The sequence below is a fragment of the Cibotium barometz genome, chromosome 62, assembly GCF_041138505.1.
Source record: "Cibotium barometz isolate CiBa-2024 chromosome 62, ASM4113850v1, whole genome shotgun sequence".
In the NCBI taxonomy this organism is placed as follows: domain Eukaryota; kingdom Viridiplantae; phylum Streptophyta; class Polypodiopsida; order Cyatheales; family Cibotiaceae; genus Cibotium; species Cibotium barometz.
Genome location: NC_141107.1, coordinates 8933902 through 8957211, shown reverse-complemented (window position 1 = coordinate 8957211; position 23310 = coordinate 8933902). Strand labels below are relative to the sequence as shown.

Here is a 23310-nt window from a genome sequence, read left to right as displayed (position 1 = left end):
GCGGTACGCACAGAGCAGGGTCTATGTTGGGTTCTCGACCTCGTCTAGCCTGGGGACCATTGGCGGCAGGCCCAGCACGTAGTTTTGGAGATTGGCAGGCCTTTTGCAGTCTCCCAGAGGAGATCCATGTGGAGAGGCTGAGTCACTTCAGAGGGGGGCTGATTATGAGGGATGACATTCAGGAGGCAGTCATAGAGGAGTGGTTCACGCCTCTCGAGCCAGTGGCCCCACGGTGGATGGGAGCCTTTACACAGTTGGAGATCCTGATTGCTGTCAGAGCTTGCACTGAGGATGGTAGATGCCTCTACTATGAGATCCAGGATGAGGGCAGACTTCAGAGAGTGGAGGCGGAGTCGCCTTTGGTTGCAGAGTGCATCTTTCAAAGGATACGGTTAGTGGCCGCTGCTTCCCGGAAGTGGCATATTGATCCAGACCCTGCAGATGTGGACTCTGATTGGCGCATATGGGCATATGCTGCGCGTCCCTTGGCCCGGCTCCAGTGGGACCCTAGCGAGTACGAGTGGCATGATCCTTATGCATCCCTCGAGGCCACAGAGATCGCCTTTTTACAGTACACTGTTCGGTTGGGGAGACATATTTTGACTGCGAGGAGGATGGTCTCTCCAGTTGCATCGGAGCATTGGCGGCTACAGGGACTCTCACAGGAGTTCCTGGAGGATTTTTGGACCAGGCTCTGGGCTAGTCGACAGGCACGCAGGATCTCGACTTTCCAGTGGCTGGTCGCCCACAGGGGCTCTGCAGTTGGCACCTGGCTTGTCTATAGTGGTCTTTCGGCGGCCTGCGTCCAATGCGGCCACCCTTTGGAGACACAGAGACACTGCCTATGGGACTGTCCATAGGCGCAACAGACTTGGCTGCGGATGCTGCGCATTCTGGCCCCCCTCTCTCCTGAGGCCATGTATACGTGGGGTGCCGCTGCTTGGTCGACTTCGTCAGGGCTTGCTCTGGGATATGAGATGGAGCAGGACAGCCAGGCCATCAGATTCATTAGGGGCCAGCCTCGCCTTGTTCCTTCTCCGGATTTCTCGTCCGCCGGCTGGACACAGGAGAGGGATCTACGATGGGAGCTCCTCAGCAGCCTCACCATCTGGTTCACCTGGAGAGCCCGGTGTTTCAGGGCTTTTGAGGGGAGACTGGAGCCACCAGCAGAGACTGTTCGGGGTATTTGGCAGGAGTTGATCCACACCCTGCGAGGACAGTATGACCGCATCCGGGGCGACTCGGATGAGGCGATCTTGTGGCGCCAGGCCTTTCACACCACTTGGCGCAGCGGCCCCTTCTATACCCTACACGCGGGTACCCCCCGGCTGGCACTACAGGCCACCTGTTTGGCTTTTCCCCCCTCCTATTGTATGATATAGCCTCTCAGTTCTTTGTACTGATATTTGTACTCTTTTGCACCTAGGGAGAGTCTCCCTAGCTGCCTTGATTGGATCTCTGCTCTGCTTTCTTACGAGCAGAGGAGGGTTTTTTGTAGCCCAACGGGCGTTTTTTTATATAACTAATGAAAGGATCTTTTCTCGGAAAAAAAAAAAGGGTTGCTCAGATAGCTCAGACACATGCAGAAGGGGACACTCACACTCTATCAGTGCATTCACACGCACCACGGGTGGTACCTTTGCCTAGATCCCTTTTTGGTGGACCTAGTGGAGGCATGCAAATGCAGGAAGAGAGCCATGGTGACTCGTAGCCCAAAACCTATGTAGGAAAGCCTTTGCATGGATGAACAATTGCCGCCACCTGCGCCTTCTATTCAACACCTCCTGAGCCGCCAGTTGACAGCACCACCAAGCGCCAGCCAGCACCGCTGCCAGCGCTAGCCGACAGTTGCCTGGCTGCCGCCAACAGAACCGCTGCCTGTGCCTGCTGATATCAGCGCCGCCGCGACCAAGTATTGTTGCTGTTGATTTTAGTGTTGCCTGCCTGTAGTGTCTGCTGCCGTACATTTGCTGTACGATTGCTCTATTGATTTGAGCCGTACACTTGCTGCCATAGACTATTGTTGATCTGTGCTATCTATCGATTGTCGTATTGCCTTGCAGCCGTGGTCTTGGTCTGGTATATACTCCTTCGTGCGGCCTGTCTTTGTGGACTACTTCTACACCGCATTGGGCATTGAGTTTACTACTGAATTACATAAACTTCGTCATCTACATGAATCTCCAGTGTATCTTGCTTACAAGCTTGGGGATTCCTTGGACTTGGATTTGGTTTTGGATTTGGATTTGGACTTGGATCTGGTACTAGCCCAATGAGAGATCTTGTGGGTCATCCCCGTGGTGTGCTCGGCATCAGGATCTCTTGCCTCGACATCGACTTCGACTTGGGTTTGTACAGGCATATTTGTTTGCTTTTGGATTCACTGATGTATTGATCCAGGCTCGTGAGCTGTGGATTGTTCTTGAATAAATTCTTAAAAGGGGGTGGGGCGTGTTCCCCGCTCAGTGTGTGTGTACTGTGCAAAGTTCCCTAAACCCTTCACTCTCTCTCTCTCTCTCCTCTCTCTATTTTATATCTCTTAGCTACGTAGTGGAATTTATCACGGCATGCCCCACTGGGCTTGCAATATGTATTATGGAAGATGCCATATCAGAGGATTCCACCCCTTAGCATCAAGGGAGTGTAGAGTTTAAAACATAATAAACATGTAAATTTGATGATTGTCAAGGGGATTTGAATGTAGATAAGGCATTGGCCTTTATATCTCAATTGGAGATAGCCTATTTGGAAGAAGATTATACAGAGAAATCAAAGCTTCGACAAGTGGGCCATCTTCTTAAGGGTACTGCTAGCTCTTGGTGGTTAGCCGAAAGGCTTTTGGGCATTGCACCAAAGACTTGGAAAGATTTTAAAGAGACATTCCACAAGCAGTTTCTACCTCCCCATTTCGAGAGAGAGATCATTAAGGAGTGGGATTCTCTTGGGTAAGGACCATAAAGCTGGTCTGAAATTGCCGAAATCGGGATAGCAAGAGACGCCCGAATCACGTGATGCAAAGTGGAAAAAAGAGGGCTGCAAATCTTGAATCAAATCAGCCCCCCTAAAAAGAAAGAAAAAAAGGACAATCTGGGCCTCTCTAGGCAAGATAAAGTTGAATATATGAAGGAATGCAAATGTTTCTAGTGTGGCAGTAAAGAGCATGTGCTTAGACATTGCCTGAAGTGGTTAAGCGGGAAGGATAAGAAGCCGCAAGTTAATACTATACCAGATGTACAAGGAAAGACTTCCCATGCTCTAGTTCAGAGACTTGGGAGGAAGCAGAGTCCAATGCTTTCACAACACTTAAGAATGCCATTGCAACAAGACTCGTGCTTATTGTGCTTGATTTTACATAAGCCTTTTTTAGTTGAATGTGATGCATCAGGAGAATGTATTGGAGCTGCCCTCAATAATCAAGAGGGACATGCAGTAGCCTATGAAAGCAGATGTTTGCAGAAACATATGGGTGTCTATGAGTAAGAACTCATTGCTGTAATTCATGCTCTAAAGGTTTGGAAACACTACCTTATGCGGAGGTGTTTCCATCTGCTTTTTCAAGCGTTCAAGTCAACATAGCAATTTTACGGTGCAAGGGCTGGCAAAGGAGAAACTACAACACAGTATTGAGATGAGTATTGTGGTCAACATTTTCAGTCATCTTTTGTTGGAAAATTCTGTTGTAACATTTTTCTTGTTTAGAATACAAATACAATAGTTTAGGGCTATTTTGTGTGTTGTGGTTTGAATTTCGTTGCTCTCTTCTTTCTATCTCTGAAAACTCTTACCACATAGGTACAAGAGCTTTACAACGAATGTCAGAATAGCACTAATGGAAGCATGGTTTTTGGAAGCACAAAATAAATTTTGTGAAAATTAAATTCTTCGAGCAAGAAACCAAGCCTTGGACTGAGGTCTTAACTTGGAACCTCCTGTGCTGCACTTGAGTGATGTCATGAAGATGATGTGAGGGAGTGTGGTTCACAAAAATTGAGTTCTTCTCCGAATAGAGCAAGAAACCAGGCCTTGGATGGAGGTCCCAACTTGGATCCCTCCTGTGCTGCACTTGAATATGTGAGGGGGGCATGGTAGGCCTCGCTTGTGTGTGGTGCCCAAAATATCTCTGTAATCCACTACTCTTCTTGACTTGATTTTCTCTCTCTTGGTTGCTCCTAAAAGGCTTGGCTTGTAAAAGATGCACAGAATAGGGGGGGGAGTGCTCCTATTTATAAAAAAAGTAGGCCACTTAAGTTGGCTAATTGTGTTAACTTGCCTTAACTTGTGTTTTGGAGGCTTTTTTTGTCCTTTTTTAGGGAAGACCTACCATATGGGCCAATTCTCTACAAAATCTCCAACTTTAACCTAAACCTTGTGTGCTTGTGTGTGCGCGCGCGTGCGCTTTGTACACTGCATTGGGGACCGAAGATGACCTGGTTCCCTACTTTGGTATTCTTTTATTATCAAACTCTGATGCAATGCTTTGTGGAAGCCTATTGAAACTTATCACTCAGTAATTCAGATTTTCATGAACAAAAGCATACAAAAAGCAGAAACTTTAGTGCTGATGCAGACATCACTTTTGTTGTTGATGAAGCTTGAAACTTGATCTCAAATCTCTTCCTATGCAAAAGCAAGGGCCTTCTGCACATGCTCGGTCTGGAGCACCACGTGTTGTCTGCATATGCAACTTAGCCGCTGATACAGCCTCCTTTAGGCTTTCATACATACAAATGAAGCTCACAATGTTTAAAGAACAGCCTGCGCATGTGCCAACACCTCCTTCTAGCTATGTTGTTTTTATGCTTGCTGCACATACAACACATCACAATGTCATTTGTAACAGTTTCAACCCCTCTTCAGAGCTGCCCATACGGCCCCAACTCAATGCATGCTCCCTTGTAACAAGCGGCCTTGTGCACATGTATACATACATTGGTATGTGTTGGGATTTGGAGCCTCATGTGTGTCCACGTCGTGTGTGAATCCTTGTTTGTGTGTGTGTGGACAGCCTTTAAAAGGGTTGTGATTGTTCTAGTAGTGTGAGCACACCATTAACAAATGGATAAGATAAGTGTGCCATGTGGCATCCACTTATTAGAGTGTGATATTTGTATGGGTCAAAAGATAAGGGTTCGATATAGTTTCACTAAGTTGTTTTTTGGGCAGTAATTTCAGCAAACCTTCTTTCCAAGAGTATGGCAAGTGTCCAACATTCCAACGGTGATTTACCATAAGCGAAATTGCCGATTTCAAAATATTCCAAAACGTTTGAAAGAACTCTACAGTCAAGCCAATATGGGTACTAAACTTGAGTTTTCATATACACAATCTGCATTCGCTCGCTGAAGCTCCGGCCATCCCCCTGCTCGCACTACCTGCACGCCATTCACCCTCGCGTCCTCTCCCTCCCGCCTGCCCTTGTTTATGCGCCCCCCATCCGCCTTGCTCTCCTGCGCTGAAGCGCCCCCATCTCCTCGCCTTCGCCCCCCCATTTCAGCGCCCCCATCTTCTCGCCTTCGCGCCCCCCCACTTCAGCGCCCCGTCCCCCCCCCTTCGCCTCTTTTCCCCCCGCCCCTCTTTCGCGCTGCTTCCGCCCCCCCTCCCCCTAGGGTTTGCTTCGCCGCCTGTCCGCCTCCCCTCCCTCCCTAGGGTTTGCTTCGCCGCCTTTCCCTTCCCTCCCCGTTTAAAAAAAAAAAATAATAATAAAAATCCTTCCGTCTTCTCCCTCCGCCCTCCGTGTGCAGCTCGGCTTCCTGTAGGTCTCTCCGTTTTTGCTCCGCCTTCGCCATAGCTTCAGACTCTGATGGAGGCTCCTCCCGCCCCATCTCAGAGGGACTCTTCTGCAGCCCCCTTGCCCGCCCCTGAGGATACCCCCATCAGGCTTTCTCTTTCGCCAGAAGAGGAAGCGAGCCTCGCCGCAGAGGTGGAACGCCTCCAGGCACATTCCACCATCTGCCGTATAGTCGGCACTCGCCCCAGCAGAGGGGAGATCCGGGATCTTCTTCAGGCCCGCTTGCTTGCAGATGTGGGCAAGATCCTGGACGTCCAGCTACTGGGCCGTGGACACTATCAGATCGAGTTCGAGACAGCCCAGAGCGTGGCCCAGGTCCTTGCCATGAGCCCCCTCGACATCAGGGACGCTCGAGCATTCTTCAGACCTTGGTAGCATGGCTTTGACCCAGCAGCGGCCGAGCAGGGAGAGCGCCTTTTCCATGTTACAGTTTGCTTCCCTGGACTCCGCCGCGAGTACCTGCTGCCGCTCCTCTCCAGGCTAGGAGCACTGGTGGGCTCGGTGCTCGAGACTGGCCCCACAGCGGCTTCAGTGGTGGCTAGAGCAGCAGGGCTACCTTCAGTCAGAGTTTTGGTTTCTGACATCTCCTCCCTTCCGAAGGTCATTCAGCTACCTAGGATAGGGGGGGGATGGATTGATCAGAGAGTGGAGTTCTCGGGGCTCCCGAATTAGTGCTTTATTTGTAGGCAGGTCGGCCACCTGGCCAAGGCCTGCCCTCGCAGGAGACCCCGACCTTTACCGCCGCAGCAGGCCCCTGATGGCCCGTCCATAGACGCGGCTCGGCAGGCAGCCTCCGGGACACCTGCTCAGCCCACAGAGACCTCCGAGTGGCAGCCTGGGCAGGGGCGCCGTCGAGGAAGACAGTCATAGCAGCATGCCCAGGGACCGATGCAGCGGCCCCACAGTCTCAGCACCACTGGGTTCCCGTGAGGAACAGCTTTGCTCCCCTCCAGGAGGAGACCCCAGCGCCGACTGAGGACCAGGAGATGCCAGCACCCCCTCCTTCGCCCCCACCCCCTCCTCCCTCGTCCTCCCCTCCCGCCTCGCTTCCATCTTCTCCTCCTCCCGTCCCCGCTCCGGTTTCGGCAGCGGCTCCTCCTCCTCCCTCCCCCCCCCCCCCCCCCCCGCCTCAGCTCCCTGGGAGGCCCTGGCAGTCCCCTGGCGTTCACCTGCAGTCCGGAGGGCTCTGAGCACCGACCTTGCACGAGCACCGCAGAGGAGACTCACCATGCCGATTCGGGCTTCACGGATATCATCTATCCGTAGTCGGCTGAGTCGTCTCAGCACTAGACAGCGCTCGGAGGCTTTTGATTACTCCTTCACACGGCTTTTTGGAGCAGAGGGCCCCTATGAGCCAGCACCCATCAGAGTGCATGTAGTGATACCTCCGGCCCGCGGGGAGGAGGCACTTGATTCAGCAGTGGCCTTCTCTTTCCCTCTCTGTGGCCCATGCGATCGGGAGTGGACTCAGGAGCTCGCTCTTAGTACTTTGAAGACTCAAGCAATTGAGTTTTCTCACCATGTGAGCGATCTGGAGGTGACAGATGTGATAGGCCGACTATGGGAGTTGGCTCATTTTTTCTTGGATCCCGGGAGTGTGGACGCCTCAGGGATTCGTCATTTGGTCGTTCGCATAGTGGCAGACTTAGCGCGCGACCCTGGATATGTATGCATTCATGAGGTTGCTCTGGCTGAGCGGGAGGCAGTCGCCATGGGACACAGCCCCACTGGCGCCTGATCCGTGATTCTTGCAGCACACCGGGTGGGCAGATTCGTAGCCGCTCGGATGGGGACTATTCTCCATCCAAGCCGCTAGCGAAGGCCCGCCGCACGGCTGAGAGAGCATCCACATTAGCAGGTCATCCATGAGGATCATCTCATGGAATGTACAGGGCCTTGGCGGAGCACATTATATACGTTATCGTGGTTGCTTGAGGCAGGAGCTTGAGAGATGCCTGGTTGGGGCCAGCATTGATATTTTGATGATGCACGAGCACCACTTGGGTGAGAGCAGGATCCGGAGATATGGTTCGGTGATGCCTGGTAGATTGGACACCTTTTGGTCTGCAGGGTTTGGCCCTTTGGGTGGGCAGGGAGGAGTATGTATGGTCATTGCGGATGTATGGCGGCGGCAGGCCATTGTGGATCGCGGGATCATTGTGCCTCGTAGAGCACAGTATGTCATTCTGAGGACGCATGATGAGCTCTTTGGCGTGCTCAATGTCTATGCGCCCAACCATGCTAGTGCCAGAGCAGAGTTCTTGACCCAGGTTACGGATGCATTGCCAGAGGCCGCACATTGGTGTGTCGGGGGAGACTTCAACATGCTTGAGGACCCGGCCGATAGGGTGGGAGGCAGTCATGTTACAGTGCACGGCACGGAGCTTGCAGCTTGGGAGCGATTTTGCATGTCACACTGAGGATCACTGATGCATGGCAGCATGGGGCCTTCTCCCGCTCTCAGGACAGTCTTAGTTTCTCTCGGTCGGATCGCCGGTAGGGAGGGACTAATCTATCACGGATTGATCTCTTCTATGTGGGCGACTGGATAGGGGAGCGAGGGGGCTCCGTTGGCATTCTCGCTGGCACCTCTTTTTCACACCATGCACCAGTTATTTTGACACTTGAGGAGAGGACACGGGAGACCAGCTTGCAGTTGAGGATCCCAGAGAGGGTTCTTACAGATCCTAGTCTCGCTGAGGACATTGAGAGGATATGGCATGATAGTCAGAGCTCTGACCAGGATGCAGCAGGCCAGTGTGCCTAGGGAGTCATCGAGCTTAGCTCTTTTCTGCACGCAGCAGCCTTGACACGGCTGGGAGAGACTCGCAAGCGGGAGCATCGGCTGAGACGTAGCCTTGCTTCGCTTCAGCGCCTCCAGGAGCAACAGCCTGCATGTGAGTGGGTGGCGTCCCAGCTGAGCCAGGCACGCCAGGAGGTTAGAGAGGCAGAGGAGCAGAGACATGAGTTCTACTATCGTCGCCAGGCCTCTCAGTGGACGCAGCTTGGTGATAGAGTGACTGGGGAGTTTTTCGAGATTACTGGACCCCGCCATGCTCGAGCAGGAGTCCGCCAGCTCGGGAGGCCGGACGGATCGGTAGCTACTGAGCCCGAGGAGATCAGAGCCATTGCCACTGAGTTCTATAGAGACCTGCTTTCAGCGGAGCCAGCCATTGAGGCTCGGAATGCTTGCAGACAGACTGTGTGGGCCCATGTGCAAAGGAGGGTCACAGATCGTATGCGTACAGTTCTGGGAGGGCCTCTTTCAGAGGTCGAGCTTGCTGAGGCCTTGAGGGTCCTTCCGCGTCATAGTTGCCCAGGAGAGGACGGATTGACGCCTGCCTTTTTTATGCGCTATTGGGACCTTTTGGGGCTAGGCCTCCCGCAGGGGTTTCCAGTATGTTTTGGACACTGGGGTGATGCCACAGAGCTTTTCAGAGGGCTTGATCTTTCTTATCCCCAAGGGGGAGGGAGTATCAGATGATATTCGGCATTGGAGACCTATTACGATCCTCAATACTGTCTACAAGGTCTTAGCAAAGGCCTTGAGTTTGAGGATCCAGCCCTTCCTGGGGGAGTTGATTCATGCTACCCAGACAAGATTCGTCAAGGAGCGTAGTATCCTTGACAACATCTTCACCTTCTGGGAGGCGACGTCCCGAGCTAGATTTCTTGGTGAGGACTTGGTCGTGATGCTTCTCGATTTTGAGAAGGCATACGATAGAGTCGATTGGGGATTCTTAGAGGGCACTATGCTTCGCCTGGGCTTTGAGCCAGGTTGGATTCGAGGGGTGGCGGCTCTGTATTCCATAGCTCGGAGCCAGGTGCTGATTGCAGGAGGACGGGGGCCGAGTTTTGAGCTGACCAGATCAGTCTGTCAAGGGTGTCCTCTCGCCCCGTTTCTTTTTCTCTTCTTTGCTGAGGCTATGAGCATGTATCTGACGGCAAAGGAGGTTGGTTTGAGAGGACTCCAACTCCCAGTCCGGGGGGAGGACCTGCTCGATGCTGAGTTTGATGATGACACGGGCTTATTTTTGCATGGCCAGGAGGCCAATCTTCATCGGGCAAAGCAGCCGCTTCAGGTTTTTAGTGCAGCTTCGGGAGCATTGATCAATTGGCGCAAGACAGTGGCCTTTTGAATCAGTAGCGCTCCCACTCCGGCATGGAGCCCAGACCTGGGATTTAGATGGATTCCTCCTGGCACAACAGTGCGATATTTGGGATGCCAGATTGGACTAGATTTGTCACCTGAGCAGTAGATCGCCCCGCTTCTTCTGAGCATTCGGAAGAAGCTTTTGTATTGGAGTACAGCTCGGCTATCCTTGGCGGGGAGGGTAGTTGTGGCAAATCAGGTGCTTTTAGCGACCATGTGGTATATTACGTCTTGCTGGATCTTCTCGAGCTCTTGCATCAGCCAGGTTTAGAAGCTGATCAGGAACTTTCTTTGGTCTGGACGCGATGGTCAGCCAGCCCGGGCAAAGGTTGCTTGGGCAGTCATTTGGGCATTATAGATCCAGTTGATCAGAGTAGAGCCTTATTGGGGAAGCTTATTGTTCGGGGGCTGCTTCAGGCGCTGAGCCTTGGAAAGAGCTTCTTTTGTAGCGGCTGCAGGCTCCGGCTCCCCCAGCAGGGGGCACTTGGGCAGCAGAGATATGATGGATCTTCATAGAGATGAGGAGGACAGGCCTCAGTAGAGGATGGGAGGACAGATTTGCCTTGAGCATCCTGAGAGCTTGGGAGTTGCTGAGACCGGGGCTCTCTCAGAGACCTCCTGCTTGTGTTGAGGAGCGGGCCAGACAGCCGCTCATCTGGAGCCCAGCGGTTTGTACAGAGCAGGGTCATATGCTGGGTTCTCGGCCTCGTCTTGCCTGGGGACCATTGGCGGCAAGCCCAGCACGTAGTTTTTGCCTGTCTCTTACATCCAATGTTGGAATCGAAATGAAAGGGTGTAAGAGATCTGCAATAGCTTTCCATATAAATCTATGATGCATCCCAAGATTGTATTGTTGGCATGCTGCCGGAAAAGAAAGAATTTGCCCTCTAGTATCTACCACGTCATCAATGAACCGGATGCCCAACTTCATAAGATTGTAAGCTCTGATTGGTTGTTGTACAGCAAGGGGAGAGTAAAAAACAGCACTCCAATGTATGCTTTCCATTCGAAGCGAGGAAGCTATAGAGGCAGAATGGGGAGACCATTTGATGCGAGAGAGCACTTTCTTCCAATCCTAAATCAAGGAAGTAGAAAATGGACAACCAGGGATTTTACCTTGAAATTTGCCAAGTACTACTTCCGATGGATCAACTAACCAACGACCATAAGCATTTGTGCGCATCTGACCACACAAAATTGCCAACATGATAGACCAAGGCTGCTCTTGTTGAAAAAAGGTTTTGAGCGTAGTGATCTTTCTTGCCAGCACATGAAATTTGATGTTTATAATATTCAAACCACCATGCATTCTTGGTGAGCAAAGCAGGTCCATTTTGAGCAACCTTAAAGCTTTTTTATGAAGCTTAGTTTTCCAAAAAATCTCCATGGCTTGGGACATAAAAGAAGAAAGATCTCGAGATGACCAATGTAAGAGAGGAAGGTAGAACTGGACATAAGCCAGAACAATGGACTGAACAATTCGAAGCCGTACGTGCAATGGCCAAGTGGAGATCTTCCAATATTCTAATTTGTCCTGAATATTGTTTAGCACCCAAGATATTTGTTGCTTATTTCTGATTTTCCAGCCAATGGGATAACCCAAATGTCTTACTATGCTTTCCGGATAAATAATCTGGCCGGGCCACAGGATAGCATGCCAGTCACAATGCTTGAGAGGTAAGAGTTTTGATTTCTGAAAATTAATTTTTAGACCAGCTGCCAAACCGAAATCTGAAAGAGTATCCATCAATAGGCGAAGCTCCAGAGGACTGTTCTTTGGCATGAAGAATGAATCATCTGCATAAGCCTGTGCAATGAAAGGCCGTGAACCAAAAATCTGAAGCCCCTCTAACTGTCTAGTATCAACGAGATGATCCATATAAAGAAGCAAAGGATGTGAAGCAATAGCATAGAACAAAGCACTGAGAGGGCATCCCTGTCGAGCTGATCGTTCTAGAGTCCAAGACTCAGACAAATGTTTCCCTATAAAGCATTGAGCAGTGGAATCTGAGTAAAGCCAATATATGACATTAACTAGCTTTGGCCCAAAACCAAGTTTAGACATGATTTGAGAAACATAATCCCACTGCACCGTATCAAATGTCTTTGCCACATCCACCTGCATGACCAAGACATCCTGAGCAGAGTATTTTGCATATTCCATTGCAATGAGAGTATTGGAGATATTATCATGTATATGCCTTCTTGGAACAAAACCATATTGCCTGGGATGAAGTCCATCATGAAGGATATCCTTTATCCGATGTACTAACATTTTAGCAATAAGTTTATATATAACAGGCATCAAAGTGATAGGCCTCCAGTCATCCATTGTCTCACACAAAGGTTTTTTGGGCAGAAGCTTAACCAGACCATGCTTCCAAGCTGAGGGAAGATGTTGATGCTGCCAGGCTACATTAATGAGCTTCAAGATTGGACCCTTCAATTCAGCCCAGAAGGCTACAAAAAATTCAACCGTCAAACCATCCCAGCCTGGGGATTTATGTTTACCCAAATGCTTGAGGGCTTCATCCAATTCAGTATTTGAAAAGGACATTTCCAGCATTGAATTTTTTTGCAAAGAAACAATAGGAGAAACAAGCTCAATAAATCTACTCCGAGCCAATGCAGCCTGAGGTGTAGAAGAAGATGGTAGAGAAAAAAGAAGCTGAAAATGATCCAGACATTGTTTTTCTAGCTACGATAAAGTCTGGGTCCAAAGACCATCGGGTTTCCTGACTCTCATGATAGATTGACTTTGTCTGTACGTGTGTAAATTTTGAAAGAAAGATTTCGAGGAGCAACCCTTATCTAGCATAGGTTTAACTCTAGCCCTTGTTTGCCATTTGGAAAGCTTGCGTTTATCATTAGCATCAATTATGGAAGAAGCACAAGACAATGAATTTTGTTCAGAAGCAGAAAGTGACCTTTGATGGCTAATCTGTACCAAGGACTGCTTGTATGATTTTGCCCACTGGATATGCTGTCTGGTTTCTGCCATGTACCATCTTCCATATTCCTTAACGACATTTTGAATACGATGTACAAAAGAGTTCCAAGCAAAATCCAGATCCTCCTAAGCATGGGATAACAATGGCTTACAAGCCAATCTGATCATTTGTTGGAATTTTTCATGAGAAAGATATAATTGATTAACCTGCAAATGTCTGACTAAAGAGAGCTGAATATCATCCAGAGGCATACCAAATGAAAGGTTGAGCCAAAGTGGAGTGTGATCAGATAGTTGTTGAGAATAATCAGTCCACATTTGACATGTATAATCATCATATTGCTGAGCATGAATAAGATACCATCTATCAAGCCTGGCCCAATATTCTGTAAAAGCATTATGATGATATGTGAATCCCAAAACCGAAGGGTGAGTTGCTGTCCATAAATCTGCAGTATGAAGTGATGAAGTCATATGTTCCCATTGCTGGATTTCAGAGGGAAGCATATGGGATTTATGTGTGGTATTGTCCTTCCAGTGAGGAGAATTATTAAAGTCCCCACAAAGAAGAGCATTTGAGGACCAAGGATATTGGTTTATGGAGTCCCACATTTGAGCTCTGGAAGCTGGCATACAAGGAGCCTATTTCAAAAATCTCTCCATTGATCATACATTGGATAATCATCCATCGGCCACAAAAATCATTATATGCTACACAGGGCTGCAGATCATGTCTGGCTAAAATACACAACCCAGTGAATTGTCCAGATCCTGCATAAAATATATCATATCCTGAAAAGAACCCATGCTGGCCAGCAAAAGAATGCTGATTATGCTCTTGCAGACACAACATTTGGATGAGTATTATTTATATAATGCCATAGGAGCCTCCATTTATGCTGATTGCAGAGACCCTGTAAGTTATAAGAAAAACATTTAAGAGAAGTACGCATGAAAATATGTACAAGAGATGAGCAGTCCTCAAAGAGAAAGGGAGGCATCAGGCCTCTGCCATTGCCACAGGGTCTTGCTGACCCTCAGAATCCAATTCCCTGACTAGATCATCTTCTTCACAAAGTGGAATACCCTTCTTAACTGCATTGACCCATGCCTTTGAGATGGGGCTGTCCGAAGAGGTAGAAGGTTGACCAGGAGATGGAGCAGAAGCATCCCAATTACGAGATTGGAGAGGTCTTTGTTTGAGAGGCACCGTCTTCTTTGCATTCTGCCAACCCTCGTGAGAAGATGAATTATTTTCCACTAGCTTGCTTTTTCCTTTATCCTTGTTTTGAGCTGAATTGGCTTGGTTCCCTGTATGAACTGAAGGCTTTGCTCCTTTAGCTTCAATCTTTTCCACATAAGTCTTTTGACCTCCTTTATTAGATGACTGAGGAATGGCAGCTGGAGGAGGCGGATGAAGGATTGAGGGACACTCAGAAGCTAGATGCCCAAACTTGTGACAAGAGAAACAAGTTCCAGCAAAAATGCCCCATTTCAAAGTAAAATATTTCTTTCCCAAATTAACACCCTCAATCTCAACTGCAATAGAAGAGGGGGTTGGTCTATCAGTATCCCATAAGATGCAAAAACGATTTTTATTACCTGTGGGATGAGGGGGACAGATCACTTGTCCCAATGTCATCGCTAAGCCTGGAAGCTCTGTTCTCATGTAATCTGGAAAATCAACAACTTCAACCCATACAGGGCAGTGGTGTTTAATGAGACTCTGATAATCCTTATTAGGAGACCAAGGCATGATGTGCACCATTTGACGACCAAAAAATAAAGGGGACATTTCCAGCATCTTTTGTTTTGTCAATGCATCCAAGAGATGAACCTCATAAAATCCTCTGGAGGCAAAATAGACTCCTTCTACATAGCATCCACCTAGGAGAGAATTCACCCATTGTCCCACATCATTAGCCGAGGGTATTTTACCTGGAAAAAAGATGATGACTGCAGTTTGAGAGAGCTTCTTCAGAGGATGCACAAGAGAAGGCAACTTCATCTTGTAGGTGAGTTCCGGAGCAGGTAGTATCCATTCTCTTCTACTTTGTTGAAAATCCTCATTCAACATATCAAACACATAGGAAGCATCTTCAGATGAAGGAGCTATGGGGGGCAGAATTTCCCTTGATTGTCTTTTAGGTTCAGGGGAAAGAGCTCTCTTGACATAAAACTTGCTTGTTTCTGCCATCGAGACTATTCGATTCAGCAGAAAGACACAGATTAGAAAAAAGGGAACAGCTCTATTGGAAAAGTATCTTACACAGAAGGGAAAAACAGTGACCTGTAGGAGGCGCGCGCGCGCGCGCGCACACACACACACACAGTCCTATACACGCACACAGGTCGCAGAAGACAGGAAGAAGAGCAGATTGACGATGAGAAAAAATAGCGCAACTGGGAACAAGAGAAGGGAGCGAAGAGAGCTGCAGGGCCGACACAGTCCAGGAAGGAGCCCGACACAGTCCAGGAACAGGCGCGTCACCACATGAGCTCACCCAGAGGGGGCGAGCGGATCGTCTAGGGAGCAGGCGAGCAGGTCGAGACCGCCACCACACACACACACACACACACACACACACACACACACTCATCTTGTGTAAGAAGCTGTTCATTCTACAGGAGCATTGAACAGATCTATTAGCTGCGTACTGTTTAACCAGCTGCAAAAACAAGTCTTAAGAGTTGGAGAACACTCCAACCTTGGATAAGGTGGTGGGGCGGCCCTTCATAAACCATTAGAAGGTTTGGTCTCCACAGGTCCAAGCAAGTCAATGCTCTATGAGCAAGTCAAATCAGTTAGCAAGTCAAATCATCTGAAACGCAAAAGGTAGCAAAGGAAGTCAACCTAGAGCAGCAAGCTTAGGGAAAAACAACAAAGAGAAAAATTAGCAATAGATGTGTCGATTGGGGGCTTGCCAAAGTCAGCAAAGGAGGCTCAAACCTTTGAGGAGGAAAATATGCGAGTTATCGGGAAGTGCTGGCTACTATTTGAGACTTTCATCCACAAGCATTTGATTGATGTACCAAAAAGGGCCTTTTTTTATTTTTCTTTGTTTGCTCACTTTGTTGGCCTTTTGGTCCAAAGCAGCCCAAAACCAGTCGAAACTAATAAAAAACTTAGGTAGGATCATCCTACGGTCCAAGGCATCAATCGACATTGAGAGATGCGGTTTCAACAACAGATGCCAATTATCTAATGCTGAAAATAATGAGCTAGATGCTTCTTCAACAATTTCTTTTCTTTTTCCTGCTTTTCACTTGTGGGATTTTGGAAATGAGTATAAATAAACAGAAGCCCTTGTTGCGTTTTGGGTCTACACTTATCAGAACCAGGCAGACTCAAAATGATCCTATGTGAGCTCTTTCCTTTGACCCATTTACTCTGTTTCCATTTATGTAACTTCATATGTTACCTTGGTCATATCTGGTGACACGCTAGAAGACTGTCATGGGCTTAGTTAGGCAATGAATTCATGTCCAAGGTTTTTAAAATCTGTTTTCTTTTTGGTGTGGTTGACGGTATATGAGGAATCAAAAAGGTAGTCTATTACCTTACACCCTAGGTTTGCTCACAGTAGTTTTTGTTGGTATGACACAGGTATGCTGCTCTGGGCATGGGAAAAATGGGGCTCTCTCAATTTTGCATCAGTCATTGCGCCCGGATCTTATAACAGAGGTACGAGTCATCAACTACTCACCTTTTTTGCTTTCTTCACACACACACACACATGCATATACACATATGTGTATGTATATGCTTAGGTATGTGTGTGTTTATGTACATGTACACACACACACACACACACACACACACATATACATTTACATTTACATATGTAATACATATACATATATATGTATGTATGTATGTATGTACACACACACACACACACACACACACACACACACACACACACTTTTTTTTTTTGTGGAATCATTTGTATATTAGATTTACAAGACGACTATCCAAAGTAGATAGTCTCAAAGTACATCAACTGAAGATGTCAATATAAGACAAATATACATCATGATCTATTTGGTCAACCTGCATGCAATCGAGGAAAGATTGATGCAGGGAGTACCGAAAGAAAGAAAAAGCAGAAAAAGCCGCATCACCGAAAACTCCATGGTTGCGAACTTTCCATAGTGTCCATAAAGCCCAGTAGCGCACCCATGAGAAGAAAAGAGTGAATTCTGGTCTGGGTAAATGAAGACCAAATAGCCAGAAAAACTTTCCAAATTTCATACACACACACACACACACACACACACACACATACATAACATTATATACATATACATAATGTATATGTACATGTTTACATATATATGTATATGAATACAATGTGTATCATATGCATATAGGTATATGTATATACTATGCATAATGGAGTTGATAGTTATATAGTCTTGAGGGTTGACTACCATGAGTATATAACATGTACGTTCCTAAAAGGTGAATTTGGGCATGTTCTTGGATTCATCTAGGTATATATATATATATATATATATGTTTATGTACATGTATACAATATGTATATACATGTACTTACATACTTTTTTTTTTTTTGGTAATGTCTAGTACAGTATATTTATATGTTCACAAATTTACAAAGATGTGTGTTCCCCAAAGATGCATGGTGGACTCAATATTCTCAATATAAGATATCATGTACTTGCAAGGAAGGCTACTATGTTGCACACTTTCTTCTGCCAACAACAGCCATGGACTTGTATGTTAGCGTCCATGTGTGTCAACATGAGGACTTTAGCTTATGGTCATTGGATTACGGATCATTGGGAGGTTGTTATTGGGAGATTTCAAGGCAGGATACCTGGCTGTCCTTTTTCCACTGCCTTAATACTTGACTGGAAACAAGTTCTCTCTAAGGTCAAATGGGCTCCTCGTAATTGCTTGGGGATGAACTCCATGAGGAAGGAAAGTATTCATTGGAGTGCCATTTTTGACACTCCACTTGCCTTGCAGGAACCTGTTCGGGCATACAATCTTATGAAACTGGGAATTAGGTACATACATGATGTGGTGGATGATCGAGGATATGTCTTATCCTTTCCTCGGGCCACTGCTACCTATGCATTGGGAATGCATCATAGGCCAATATGGAAGAAAATTGCTGAAATATTGCTTCCTTTTTTACCTATTCCAACTATGGCTGACACAGACAGGCTCATGGATTGGCAATTGTGCTCATCTACTGCAAGCACTCATCCTGTTCCCCTTCCAGCCTTGACCTCCATCAAAGCTTACATGTACTTACATACACACACACACACACACACACACATAATATATATATATATATATATATATGTTATACATATACAATATGTGTATACATATAACATATATCTATATGTATATGTTTACATATTATGAATACAATACGTATACATATTACATATGCATATATATGCATATACACATACATATTACATTTGCATATATGCATATTGGTATATGTATATGTACACGTATACACATACATATACATATATGTATATGTATACACACATATATATATGTGTGTGTGTGTACAGTATTTTGGAAAAAATAGAATAAGAAAATCACCTTGTTTGTCTAGTTAGAAGCTAGAGAGAGAAGATAATTCTAGAGAGATAACATTACACCTCAAAAATATGCATGAATATAAAAAATTTACGTAGTGCTTGGAGGTCATATGTGAAAACAGAACTCAGTTTAGACTTCATATGAGCGAGATTTATATTTAAAAAAACAAGTTAGTTATGACTGTAAAGTAAACTCGATAATGGAAGTTTAGAAAAATGGTCATCCAGAACCCAAAATGGGTCATGTAACATATCAAAATTTCCCTCACAATTTTTAGGAATATTGAACAAACAAATTGAACCTTGAATAACCTAGAAATATTATTGGCCATGGCATGAATGTGAAATAGGAGAGTAATCATAGGTTAAATGACTGTTTTATGTCAAGAATGCTGGGCAAGCATTTTGACCGTCTTGTGAATGAGGTCGAGAGACCTAATCTGATAAAGTTGCAAGAGCTGATGGAGAGTCAATGGAGGATGTCTCGTAGCAAGGTCGTACAGTTTGCCTGCGTAAGCTTCCCGTGTGTGTGTCCTGATTTCAACGTGCGACCTGATTGCCTCTTCATCTACGACTTGCGACCTGCTCTCTGCATCTTCCATCTTCTTCCTTGCGGCCCGTTTCTTAGCTTCCTGTGCTTTGCGTCTGCTTATTGTAACCAGTCGATTTCTGCCTTTTGTTTCTCCTCTCTGTACATCACCTTCTCAGTCTGTGTGTGTGTGTGTGTGTGTGTGTGTGTGTGTGTGTGAGAGAGAGAGAGAGAGAGAGAGAGAACATCATGGCTTCTCCTACAAAATATTATGCTCATAAAAAACAAAAGCAGGGTGTGGATCAGAATGACCCTGTGCATGACACGCCCGAGGCTGGGCTGATTTATGAGGTAATGCATGAAGGATTTCAGGATACACGCAAGAATTGGAAAGATCCTGTTCCTATGGTGGGGCTTGCAGTGGATGTGGATGAAATCATAGATCCCATTCGAGAATATGCAAAGCATGCTGTGATTATCTTTTTTCCAGGCAGGATGCCCGTTGCTGCTGATGTCGGGAATTGGTTAACACGGACATTGGGTGGTTGTTTTGTTCGCAAAGTCCACTATGTGGCAAGAGGTTTCTTTGAGGTCATTATGGTGGATGAGCACCATAAACAAACGCTTTTAGAGCACTCCCCTCTCTTCTATGGACAACAGATGGTTCATGTATTGCCATGGTCCCCCACCAGAGACTATCAGGCTTTGATTAAGCATCGCTGTCCTGTTTGGGTAGAAGTGGTGGACTTCCCCCAATGTTTGGCCTCCTTGTTACCTAAAATTGCAGCATCTCTAGGAAAGGTTGTATGCCCTCCTAGACCAAATGGCAACTCAAATCGATTCTGTATTTTATGGGACACAGATCAGCCCACTCCGGAATCTTATGCTGTTACCATAAATAACGTTTCCATGGGGAGTGCATTTTTCAGACTTAAATGGGGTCTTTTTGCAGGTGCATGCTTTGAGTGCAAAAAGTTTGGACATATGGCATCTCAATGTCCTCTGGTCCTCCATAAGATGCCGCCTGATGCCTTGCCCATCCCAATGCAAAATAAGGACACTCCTGGTCCTTCAGGGATTAAAAACAAAAGTATGAAGACTCCTATTATTCCTCAAGAAAAAGGCAAAGTGCCAGTCTCTTCTGATATGAATGTAGCTGTGGCTAATCCCTCTACTTCTTCACCAAAAGGAAAAGAAAAGATACTTCAAGAAACCTCTCAGCCACCACGCAGGACAATTATCCCCAGGCGTCCTTTACCTTCTAGAACTTGGAATGGAGCCTCCTCCAGTGGGCATACCCCGGAAGAAAATTCTGGAATTGGCATCACCTGGGCTACAGTAACTGCAGGTCGTACTCTGTTTCCTGAAGAAGAGGCTGCTAGCTTGCTAGCCACCCGTCTCATAGATATTCCTCCTCCTGATCGAGGTGCAGACCCTGTGGAGGAAATGCAAGCTTGAGCTACTTTTTTTGTTCATGCTGTACATACACTATAAATATGATGTCATATATCACAGTTTTGACTCTCAATGTACAGGGTTTGTGTGACCCTAAAAAGTGGAAGATGGTTTGGGCATATTTGAAGCATATGCAGCCAGATATCGTTGCTCTTCAGGAACACAATCAACATCACTATGCTGGACAGCAAGGCCATTATGCTGGTTATGATATTTTTTATGCAGGCCACCATGCCTTTTCGGGTGTACTTTTTCTTGTGAAACATCATTTGCAGCCAGTCATGGCATTTAATGACTTCCAAGGCAGATGGATGGTTATGCAGTGCTTTATTCAGGGTGAAATCTTTGAATTTGCATCGATATATGCACCTCAATCCTAAAATGCATGGAGGCTTGAATATCCTTAATTTACAGGTGCATATTCTTGCCCACAGAGGTAAACTGATGCTTCAATTTCTGGAAGGCACTCAACCTTGGACAGCGATGATCCGTCATTTATTACTTCATCTGACGACTTCGGCTTTTGGCCATTGGCAACCTACTCATTGGGAATTTATTCTTGGTTACATTACTGGCAAAATTAAGGGCTGTCCTCTCATTTCTGGCTTACTTGCTGATTGGAAGCTTGTCCTTTCAAATTTAAAATGGAATGGTCGTGACTCCTTACAAGGCAACTCTCTCCGCGCTGAGAGCATCCATTGGTCCAAAGCATTTTCAGTTCCCGTGGCGGTGCAAGAACCCCGGCGGTTCGCTGCTTTTGCCGGGGGTTTTGACATGTCACGTCTCTCCTCTATTGAGTCTTCCTGCACCTTCACGTCTTCATGCTTCCTTGTTGTTGTTTTATCGTCTGCCCATCTACTGTCTTTCGTTGCTCTTCTCTGTACAACCCTGTGTGTTGTGTGTTGTGTGTGTGTGTGTGTGTGTGTGTGTGTGTGAGGGTCTGTGTATAGTGAACAATTTTGTATCTCTTCAGTGCGTGGTTCAGCATGGCTTCTTCTCCAGACTAGTTGGCTTCGGATCAGATGTGAATATCATGGTTTATCATCATGCTCATAAGAATGATGAGCATAGGAACAAGGTTCTTTGTATTGAGCTTGGCAAATCTCCGTAAGAGCGATCTTCTGATGAACGCTTTGTTCATGATATGCTGATTGATGATTTTGTGGACAGTAAAAAAGAGTGGCAATTGCAGAATCCTGATTTCGGGTTTGATATTCCTCTCCCTTTGGTGGTCTTACCATTGAAGAAGTTCTCGGAAAAAGCTGCAGTGGTATTCTTTCCGGGCAAGATGCGTCTCTCGCGATTGAGGTGGCGCAATGGATAAAATCAGAATTGCAGGGAAATGTAGTTGATGGTGTGTATTGGGCTGCTAAAGGATTTTATGAGGTTCTTTTTAAAGAACGTAAACCTAGAGTAGCTTTGCTGGAAAAGTCGCCTCTCATGTTTGGCACTCAGTTGGTTCATGTATTGCCATGGTCGGCGAACAAGGATTATGAAAGTGTTATTAAGCATAAATGTCCAATGTGGGTCACAGTGAAGCATTTTCCATAACATTTTCGTGAACATTTGCCTATGTTGGCTGCTTCATTGGGTAAGGTCATTTGTCCTCCTCGAGCTGTTGAAGATGGAAATCGTTTTATGATTCTTCGGAATACAACTAGTCCTGTTGTTCCCTCGGTCTCTATAAGAATAAAGTACTGATGATAGACAACTTGGGATTGGCTATTGGAACTATGAGCTTATTTGGGGCACTTTTGCTGGTGCATGCTTTAAATGTAAACTGTTTGGGCATATCTCCAATAAATGTCCTACTGTCATTCATAAACCACTAGTTGTGGCCTAGCCCCCAATGGCATTGCCTTCACCTTCTAATTCTCCTGCAAATGCCATTCTTGCGTCGCCCTCTGCTACTTTGGCTAAGTAGCAAGAAAAACTAAAAAGGCTCATTTCCTGTAGTTAATTAGCAAGCTTCCACTAGTAAGACTATGCCATTTGTCAAGTGTAAAGGGAAAAGTATAATGAATGAGGATGGTTTTATTGCCCCGAAAAAGACTTTCAAGGTGCCTTTGTACAAAACCCGTAATTGGATCCAGACTCAAGAGAATGTAGCTCACGATGTGGATCCTTTGGTAGCTAATGTTCTCAATGCAAAAGCTAATTCCATTGCTAATCCGATGGTTCAAGTTTGTACTAGAAGTACTTAGCTCTTTCATAAGCTTGATTTTATTTGGAATGTAGATGTTGTCACAAATGATGGATTTGTGATGACTTTGCCACAAGCTTGTTTGAAACATAACTTGGGTTTGCATCACATGCGAGTGTGATGTTGTTGCGGTCTTTTGAACCCATCCCACCCTTGGACCTATTCGATTGAATGTGCTTTCGGCAAGTAATGTGTACAAAGTGTTGCTTCCTTCACCTTGGATTCAAACTAAGACTACTAAATGATGGAAACAAAGACTTTGAATAATTTGGGGTTGTAAGTTGCCTCTCAAACGTCTATTCTTATGGAGATGCCTTGTGGGAATCATAGTAGGTAGGGGATTGTTTGAAACGGGTTTCCTAAAAGTTTCACATGTATTTCAAACGGGCTTCGTAAAATCAGTCCAAAGTTTCTTACAAGTTTCCTACCTATAGGTTTTTGCATGTACAAAATTTCAAATATATATTGTATAAAATATGTAAAAATAACCTAAATGCATAGAATACATCGAAACATCAATTTGAAGCCTATAGTCTTTGAATTACAAATAACAAAACCATATAATCATCCATCATCAATGTCAAATGATCATGATTCATAGACCATGGTCCACTATCCATGATCCATGATCCAA

At 46.2% G+C, this 23310-nt stretch overlaps 1 protein-coding gene across 7 annotated transcripts in view; it reads left to right on the top strand.

Moving 5' to 3' along the window:
* Positions 1-23310, top strand: part of CPSF160 (cleavage and polyadenylation specificity factor 160) — a 135690-nt gene that overhangs the window by 68127 nt on the left and 44253 nt on the right. For all 7 annotated transcript variants that reach the window (XM_086795164.1, XM_086795163.1, XM_086795162.1 and 4 more), the window contains exon 13: positions 16499-16576. In XM_086795164.1, the coding sequence (XP_086651290.1) occupies positions 16499-16576 (78 nt within the window). The remainder of the gene's footprint in view (positions 1-16498; positions 16577-23310) is intronic.